The 10,000-nt window shown below is 38.5% G+C and overlaps 1 protein-coding gene across 3 annotated transcripts in view; it reads right to left on the bottom strand.

Moving 5' to 3' along the window:
- Positions 1-10,000, bottom strand: part of LOC143285858 (solute carrier family 66 member 2-like) — a 34,246-nt gene that overhangs the window by 9,154 nt on the left and 15,092 nt on the right. For all 3 annotated transcript variants that reach the window (XM_076593291.1, XM_076593293.1, XM_076593292.1), the window contains one exon: positions 114-330. In XM_076593291.1, coding sequence (XP_076449406.1) covers positions 114-330 — 217 coding nt within the window. The remainder of the gene's footprint in view (positions 1-113; positions 331-10,000) is intronic.

Here is a 10,000-nt window from a genome sequence, read left to right as displayed (position 1 = left end):
CATTCTGCCAACTTTCTTCTAACAACAACAACAACATCAACAACAACAACAGCCAACATCAAAAACCATCACATCCCCACTTAAGCTTCAACTTCAAGCCCAGGCCTCCTCACCTCATTCCCACGGTGCACTTGTTGCGGAAGTTGCGGTAGAACTGCGGCATGCCCAGCATGGCCTCCATGAAGACGGCCATGAAGCCCAGGAACTGCACAAAGGGCGCCACGCTCAGCAGGGCGTAGGTCACCACGCCCACCGCCAGGGTGAAGGTCAGGGTGAACTCCACATAGCTCAGGAAGTCCGTCCACTTCCAGAAGTACTGTATGTCGAAATCTGCAGAGCGATAGGCAAAAACAGAAAAAGAAATTTAAAAAACCAAAGACTTGATTGATTGGTTGATTGACTGAAGGTGTGTTCACTTTCAGAAGTGCTGTATATTGAAATCTGCTGAGCAAATAGGTAAAAAAAGAAGAAAAAAAGGAAAAAAAAAAGACTTGATAGATGGACTGACGGTGTGTCCACTTTCAGAAGTACTGTATATTGAAATCTGCAGAGTGACAGGTACAAAGAAAAAAAATAAATAAAAAAGTAAAGCAAAGACTTGATTGATTGTGTCCACTCCCAGAAGTGCCGTATATCAAAATCTGCAGAGTGATTGTTCTGTATTGTCCATGTGTTCTGTGTGGCTTGTTCAGGATTAAAGAGGCTATGCCAGTCTTGAATAAAAGCTTATTTGTGTTTGCACATTTCTTCTGTCTTTGCTACTGTGTGCACATGTCAGATGATCCGTATAAGGACAGGCCCGGCGCTTCCTTTTTTGAGGAAGTGTCTGGGTTTGTTCCAATGTACCTTTTATTTACTTGTGTGCTAGCTGAATCGGTAGTGTAAGCAGCACTGACTTGAAGTTGTGTACCTTGTGAATGGAGAGAGTTAACACTCTTTACTATTTGTTAATCATTTCATCTCCATGCCTAATTGTTTGCTCATCTGCAGAGAGATAGGTACAAAGAAAACAACCAAAGACCTGATTGATTGATTGGCTGACATGTGTCCACTTTCATAAGTACTGTATATCAAAATCTGCAGAGTAATAGGTAAATAAAGAAAATAAAATTTAAAAAACAAAGACTTGATTGATTGACAGTGCATCCACTTTCAGAAGTACTGTATATCGAAATCTGCAAAGCAACAGATAGAAGAAAAAAGAAAAAGAAAAAAAAAGACTTTGATTGATTTAACATGTGTCCACTTTCAGAGGTACTGTTTACTGAAGTCTGCTGAGTGGTAGGTAAAAAAAAAAAAAAAAAAATTAAAAAAAGGACTTGATTGATTTATTGACAGTGTGTCCACTTTCAGAAGTACTGGATAGTATATTGAAATCTGCAGAGTGATAGGTAAAAATGGGGGGTGGGGGGGGGGGGGGAACAAAGACTTGATTGATTGATTGGCAGTGTGTCCACTTTCAGAAGTGCTGGATATCAAAATCTGCAAAGTGATAAGTTAGAGAAAATTAAATAAAAAAACAAAGACTTAATTGATAATATGTGACTTTATGTATGTTTTGATGTAGTTTTTATAAGTACGTTCATGTCTAATGTAAAAGTAAAATCCATCTTTGAAAATCATCTGGGAATGAATATGTATCAACGTGGTAAATGATCACAAATGAGATGCTATTGTGTGATGCTGTGTCAAAATTGTAAACCTGATGATGAATTGAAAAAAAAAAAAAAGTACTGTCTTATTATCAATAATGAAACCTGTAGGCTGATGGGAAAAGAAAACAAAGAGCTTGATTGATGATAAGCTTTAAAAAAAATAAAATAAAATTTTAAAAAATCCACACTTGACAGGTAAAATCAGCTTTACTTTCAGATGTCTACTTCCAGAGGTACTGTATATCAAAATTTGCAGGGTGGCAGGGAAAAAAAATCAGAATAAAAAAAGAAAAAAGAAAGAAATGAAAAAAAGAGTTGACTGAACAGTAAAAACTACACTTGACAGGTAAAACAAATTTCAGATTTAAGGTGTGAAAGTTACTGGACTTAAATCAATACAGGCTACACAGCATCTGCTTTAAAATCTTTCTTCTTTTTTTTTTCCCCTTGAAGAGCCAGTGCCTGATTTGGTCATACACCCAATGCTCTAATCACTCCTTGAGAGCCTACAAAATGCTTTTTTTCTTCTTCTTCTTTTTCATCTCTTGTATACATACATGTCTTCATGTGCTTTTGTATGACTGAAAATGTCTTACAAAATGCTTTTTTTTTTTCTTCTTTTTCATCTCTTGTATACATACATGTCTTCATGTGCTTTTGTATGACTGAAAATGTCTTACAAAATGCTTTTTTTTTTTTCTTTTTCATCTCTTGTATACATACATGTCTTCATGTGCTTTTGTATGATTGAAAATGTCTTGTTTCACATTAGGCACTTAAGAGTCCATTTTGGGGGGAGTTTGCTGGTGCATATACATATATACATACATAGAGAGAGAGATGTAGATACACACACACACACACACATATCTGGAACATTAGAACTCATACACACTCTTTCTCTTATCCTCATGATTATTGTGGGCTGTTGCTGGATGTAATAATCTGAGGTTGCTAAGACATGAGAAAAAAAAATCAATAAAAAATAATAAATATATTAATGATAAATAAACACAACTGCAAAATGTGTGTGAGGTTAGATCTCAGGCCCAGTGAGTGAATGAAGCTGTGGCAGTGATGATCATGATGAGAGTGCTGGAGGATGGATAGCTTAAGGCAGGCAAGATAAGCTACCATGTGGACGGGCGCAATAGCCGAGTGGTTAAAGCGTTGGACTTTCAATCTGAGGGTCCCGGGTTCGAATCTCGGTGACGGCGCCTGGTGGGTAAAGGGTGGAGATTTTTCCAATCTCCCAGGTCAACATATGTGCAGACCTGCTAGTGCCTGAACCCCCTTCATGTGTAAATGCATGCAGAAGATCAAATGCGCACCTATAATCCATGTCAGCGTTCGGTGGGTTATGGAAACAAGAACATACCCAGCATGCACACCCCCGAAAGCGGAGTATGGCTGCCTACATGGCAGGGTAAAAACGGTCATGCACGTAACAGCCCACTCGTGTACATGCGAGTGAATGTGGGAGTTGCAGCCCACGAACGCAGAAGAAGAAGAAGAAGAAACTACTATGTGGAGCCGGAGTGGGGGGGGGCCTAGCTAGTGGTAACGCATCCACCTACGAAGCGAGAAAATCTGAGTGCACGGGGATCGAATCCCGCATTTGCCAGTATCTTCTCCCCCTTCACTAGACCTTGAGTGGTGGTCTGGACACTGGTCATTCAGATGAGATGATAAACCTGATGAAGTCCCATGTGTCCCATACACATAGCACATGTAAAAAAAACCCAAAAAACAAACAAACCCAGGGCACCAAAAGTGTTGCCCCTTTAGAAAAATCCACTCTGATGGGAAGACAAATACATCTGCAGAGAGAGAGAGGAAAAGATAACAAAGAGTGGCGCTGCACTGGGGAGAGCAGCCCCAATTTCACACAGAGAATCTGTTGTGACAAAGAGTAATACAATACAATACAAAACAATATTCTGCAATACAATACAACACAATCCAATACAACACACTCTTGTGCATCAATATGTCGCAGAATGTGTATTACTTCTAGTTCTACATCAGCACTTTGCAGTTTGTACAGAAGCTGGATTAGATCCAGTAGGCTTAGCTGTGAACAATGTGTGAACAATTATCGAAAGGACAACAACAAAAAAACGAGAATGCTTAAGATATTTTTGTTTGCTAATTACAGACTTGGAGATTCAATCGTGTAAATATATATTATATACACATATTGTCAATCGTGTAAATATATATTATATACACATACTGCCAATCGTGTAAATATATATTATATAAACATATTATCATTTCTGAAGCTTTATTTATGTTCCCATGTCATTATGAATTTAGTTAATAACTTCTTAAGCTCTTTGCTTTTTATATTACACATTGGGTTCATGAGCAAGTAACACATTATTAAAGTTTGATGGAGAGAATGCCTGATGGAAAAAAAAACAACAACAAAAAACAAACTTACATGCATGAATGCAGTGAAAAAGTAATGGAATGTGTAAACTTTTTCATGGGTCATCCTTCACAACACTAAAGCACACACACAAAAACACACAGCTAATCTACCAGGTCACAATAAACTTTCATCAATAACAAAAACAACAACAACAAAAACCAAAGCTGTACAAAACTGTCCATTGGTAAGTTTTTCTTTAAAAAAAAAATCTGGAAAATGTGTACATATACTCCTTGACATATATTTAATCAGACAAGCACTAAATCAACCAAAGCTTGCTATTTGCACTGTTATCTACAAAGGTTATTCATGTGAGGACCAAAAACAAACAAACAAACGAACGAAAAAAGAGGAGAGAGTGGAGGTACTTGAGGGAGGGCACCAAGGCAGGTTTGAAGAGGGATGGGTGGTGGTGGGGAGTAGGAGCAGGAGAGATGGGGAAGCAGGGTAGGAGGGTAGATTTGCCAAACACGAGACGTCAGTCTGCTAACAAAATTTTTTTTTTTTTTTTTTTTTTTAAACTGATATAAGCAATAAAAATCAGCTTGTGGTTCCTCTCTTGGGGTGTAAATGCTTATACGTAAGTTTTGTATGTTTGATGTATTATTTTTGTGCATTGGCTTGTTATAAGGGGGTGGGGATGGGTTGTTTTTTTTCTGTATGTTTGTTGTTGTTTTTTCAAATTAGTATGCTTAAACTTTGACATAATTGTCCGCTTGTGTGTATACATATAAATATATCAATTCCTTGAATATTCATTTTATATGCATTAAAATCTCTGCACTTGCTGTCCGCTCATAGAATTTACAACTTTTCTTCAAATTTTTGCCCTAAGAGCTTTGTCAGACGCCATAAAATAAGAGAAATAAGCCCTCTAATTGCAATCACAGAACGTCAGAGAAACACGCGCTCAAATCGCTATCAAAGAAAGTCAGAAAAACAAGCGCTTAAATCGTTATCACAGAATGTCAGATAAATATGTGCTGAAATCACTATCACAGAACATGAGAGAAACGAGCGCTCAAGTCACTGGCACAGAACATGAGAGAAACGAGCGCTCAAGTCACTATCGCAGAATGTCAGAGAAATAAGTGCTGACATCACTTCACAGAACATCAGAAAAATGTGCGCTTGAACCACAATCTCAGATCCTAAGAGAAACAAGCACTCAAATCGCTAACACAGAACATCAGAGAAACGAGTGCTCTGATCACTATCACAGAATGTCACAGAAATATACACTCAAATCGCTATCACAGAAAATCAGAGAAAGAAGTGCTCTCATCGCAATCACAGAACATCAGAGAAACGAGTGCTCTAATCGCTATCACAGAATGTCAGAGAAATATACACTCAAATCGCTATCACAGAAAATCAGAGAAAGAAGTGCTCTCATCGCAATCACAGAACATCAGAGAAACAAGTGCTCTAATCGCTATCACAGAATGTCAGAGAAATATGCACTCAAACTGCTGTCACATAACATCAGAAAAAGAAGCGCTTAAATCACTATCACAGAACATCAGAAAAAGAAGTACTTAAATCGTTATCACAGAATATCAGAGAAATAAGCACTTAAATCGCTATCACAGAATGTCAGAGAAATAAGTGCTGAAATCACTTCACAGAACATCAGAAAATCATGCGCTTATATCACAATCTCAGAACATAAGGCAGTCTAATGATGAACAGACTATAAATAAATAAACGGACAAATCAGAACATAAGAGAAACAAGCGCTCAAATCACTATCACAGAACATTCGAAAAACAAGTGCTTTAATGGCATTCACAGAACATAGAGAAACAAGTTCTCAAATCACTATCACAGAACATTCGAGAAACAAGTGCTTTAATGGCATTCATAGAACATAGAGAAACAAGTTCTCAAATCACTATCACAGAACATTCGAGAAACAAGTGCTCATACTATCACATAACATCAGAAAAAAACCCTACTCAAATAGCTATCACAGACCATCAGAAAAACTAACGCTCAAAGCATTGTCTGAACTAAATACAATCCATATGACTTTTAACTGGTAACTGGCCTGAGAGTTCTACACTAAAACGTTACGCTTTCAGAAATCAGTGTATTCTATCTATAAAAGATGCTCGTCTGGCTGAATCTACAATCCGATACCTTGCACGTTTATCACTTTTGCTGCCAGGCACATGGTTTTGTGGTTAAGGCAGTATAGCGCTTGCGGTCAAGGATTTGCCTTGGACTGAAAAATATAGCCTTTTAATAAATATGTTATTCTATAGCAAAAAAAAACAAAAAAAACCACAAAACTTTTACCAGGCCTAAATTGTGCATTTAGTGTTTTATTTAATGTACATTTCTGTCATCCATAACTTGTACTACATATTTTTCTTCTTATTTACCACCTCCCCTCCTTCTCTCTCTGCCCCTCTCACTCCAGCACCAACTCTCTCTCTCTCTTTCCTCTCTCTCTCTGTGCCCCCCCCCTCTCACTCATTCTCTGTGTCCTCTCTCTCTCTGTCCTCTCTCTCTTTCTCTATGGAGAAAAATACCCAAAAAAAACTGTTGAAAGAAAAATAAAAAAAGAAATCACATGACAACAAGCAGTCTTGCTAAGAAACACAGCCACACAGACACACACATGCACATACAACGTACAGACACACACACGCACATGACAAGACATAAAGAAAGAAAAAAGGTTTTAAGAACACTATGTTATTCATCATGCAGTCTTTTTAAGGAAACACAAATACACATACACACACACAGGACCAAAACAAAAAAAAATTAAAAAAAAAAAAGTATTATGTTTGAATGTAAAAATCACACTACTGCATGCAGCCAACTATGCCACTTCCACAAAACACCATGACTGCAACTACTACCACCAAAAAAAAAATACAATAAAAATTTTTTCTCAACACAACTGCTGCGACTGTTCTGATAAAAATTTTAAAAAAATTTAAAACATTAATTTTGCCACCACAGTTGACAGGTTTTCATTTCAATATCGTATGGAGAAAAAATCAAATGCAATAAAATTTCAACCAGTACAAGAATTGAGGAGGTGGGGCCATGATGGGAGGGGGGGGGGGAGAATGACATAGGAAACGAACGATGAGTGTCAAAAAGACAGCCCTCAGTCGGCTGTAACCAGGAAGGCAGCCTGTTGTGCAAAGCACTTAGCGCTTAGTCTCCTGACCAAGGATAGGTACTAATACTATACAAGTATCCGTATCATATCATCATATTACTGTCAAGGGGTTGTCAACATCAATCTCATCAGTATAATCTATAAAAGTAAAACAGATGACACACAATCAGACAAAACAATTTGAGTATGCGCACACACATAGTGATACACATCTGCAACACACACACACACACACACACACACACAGACACACACACAAAGTCCAGTTGGTTCACTACAATAGGTTGGAATGTCGTTGTTGTTGTTTTGTTTGTTGTTGTTGTTTCTGTTGCTCTTTTTGTTTGTTTTTAAGCCAAACACAAAGGAAACTGTATTATAATCCACTGATTATGTTTTCACATTTAGACCATTTCTTACAGTGGTCAGTTTTTAGCTGACAACTCGTTTGAGGGGTTTGATTGTTAGCTGTTGAAGATTTTGTTGTTTTTTGTCTAATATAATATTTTGTAAAGTAAAGTTCAACAAAATAGAACACACACACACAAACACACACACACACACATAAGCACACACACACACACGTGCTAAAGTACACACACACACACACACACACACACAGAAAAGCATGGCATTATCACACGAGTGTCCTGGTGGCAGACAGACAGTTTTAACCCTTTGACTGCAGCTGACGAATATGACTGTCAGTGAAGGGCTGTCACCTCAATGAGATAAGACAGGGCTTACAGGTCAGAATGTCAGTGAAGGGCTGTCACCTTACTGAGATAAGACAGGGCTTACAGGTCAGGATGTCAGTGAAGGGCTGTCACCTCACTGAGATAAGACAGGGCTTACAGGTGAGGATGTCAGTGAAGGGTTGTCACCTCACTGAGATAAGACAGGGCTTACAGGTCAGGATGTCAGTGAAAGGTTGTCACCTCACTGAGATAAGACAGGGCTTACAGGTCAGATGTCAGTGAAGGGCTGTCACTCCAAGTGACAGGGCTTACAGGTCAGAATGGTGAAAGGTTACTACCAAGTAAACAGGCTACAAGTATGATGTCAGTGAAGGCGTCACCTCATGATAAGACCTTACAGTCGGTTGTCGTCACACTTTGTATTCATAAGTTCTACTTCTTTGAGATTGTAGGCTATAATTAGTCAGAAAAAACAGACACCACCTAGGAACGTATGAAGAACTGTTTATACATTGTATGCAACCCCCCCCCCCCCCCCGAGGCTAATCCTACCAACCTTGAGTGCAAGCACGCGCTCACACACACACATATATGATATATATTTGTGACCTTTCCGAGTGGATTTCTTCTACAGAATTTTGCCAGGAGACAGCACTCTTTGTCGCCACGGGTTCTTTTTCAGTGCACCATGTGCATGCTTTACACGGGACCCCTCGGTTTGTACTTATAATAATAATATAATAATAGATACTTACATAGCACACTATCCAGAAATCTGCTCTAGGTGCTTTACAAAAACGCTTTTGTTAACATAAAACATTATATCTATGTTACATATACACACCAAAATGTGACTTCAAAAACACACACACACACACACACAAACACACACACACTGCATACATACATTTTACATACATGTGTATCTACCAGCTACCCTAAACACATACGCACACTTAGGTAGGCACAAACTTACATAAAACACACGGTGTTTATAGTCTCATCTGAATGACTAGATGCTCAGTTTGATTTTGATTTTCAGTCAAACTTGGCAGAAAGGGCAAGAGCAGGATTCAAACCCAGACCCTCATGGACGGGACTCTGTATCGGCAATCTAGTGTCTTATCCATTCCTGCCACCCTTCCTCCTCAATTTCACTGTTCACACTCAGGGCTCTGAACAAGACACTGGAGAAAATGCTCTCACTTGTTGGTTTTGTTGTTGTTGACTAATATCACTTCAAGTGGAAAGACGTTAAACTGAAGAAGAAGAAGAGAAGCCTTGAGTGCATGCGCGCGCGCACACACACACACACAGACACACACACATATATGTATATATATATAATATATATATATATATTTGTGTACCTTTCCGAGTGGATTTCTTCTACAGAATTTTGCCAGGAGACAGCACTCTTTGTCGCCACGGGTTCTTTTTCAGTGCACCAAGTGCATGCTTTACACGGGACCTCGGTTTGTACTTATAATAATAATAATAATAATAGATACTTACATAGCACACTATCCAGAAATCTGCTCTAGGTGCTTTACAAAAACGCTTTTGTTAACATAAAACATTATATCTATGTTACATATACACACCAAAATGTGACTTCAAACACACACACACACACACACACAAACACACACACACTGCATACATACATTTTAACATACATGTGTATCTAACAGCTACCCTAACACATACGCACACATAGGTAGGCACAAACTTACATAAACACACGGTGTTTATAGTCTCATCTGAATGACTAGATGCTCAGTTTGATTTTGATTTTCCAGTCAAACTTGGCAGAAAGGGCAAGAGCAGGATTCAAACCCAGACCCTCATGGACGGGACTCTGTATCGGCAAACAAGTGTCTTAACCATTCTGCCACCCTTCCTCCTCAATTTCACTGTTCACCTCAGGGCTCTGAACAAGACACTGGAGAAATGCTCTCACTTGTTGGTTTTGTTGTTGTTGACTAATATCACTTCAAGTGGAAAGACGTTAAACTGAAGAAGAAGAAGAAGAAGCCTTGAGTGCAAGCGCGCGCGCACACACACACAC

This window comes from Babylonia areolata, chromosome 9 (genome assembly GCF_041734735.1).
Source record: "Babylonia areolata isolate BAREFJ2019XMU chromosome 9, ASM4173473v1, whole genome shotgun sequence".
NCBI lineage: Eukaryota > Metazoa > Mollusca > Gastropoda > Neogastropoda > Buccinidae > Babylonia > Babylonia areolata.
The sequence above is the reverse complement of the archived record's forward strand: the minus strand, read 5'-3'. Positions and strand labels throughout refer to the sequence as shown.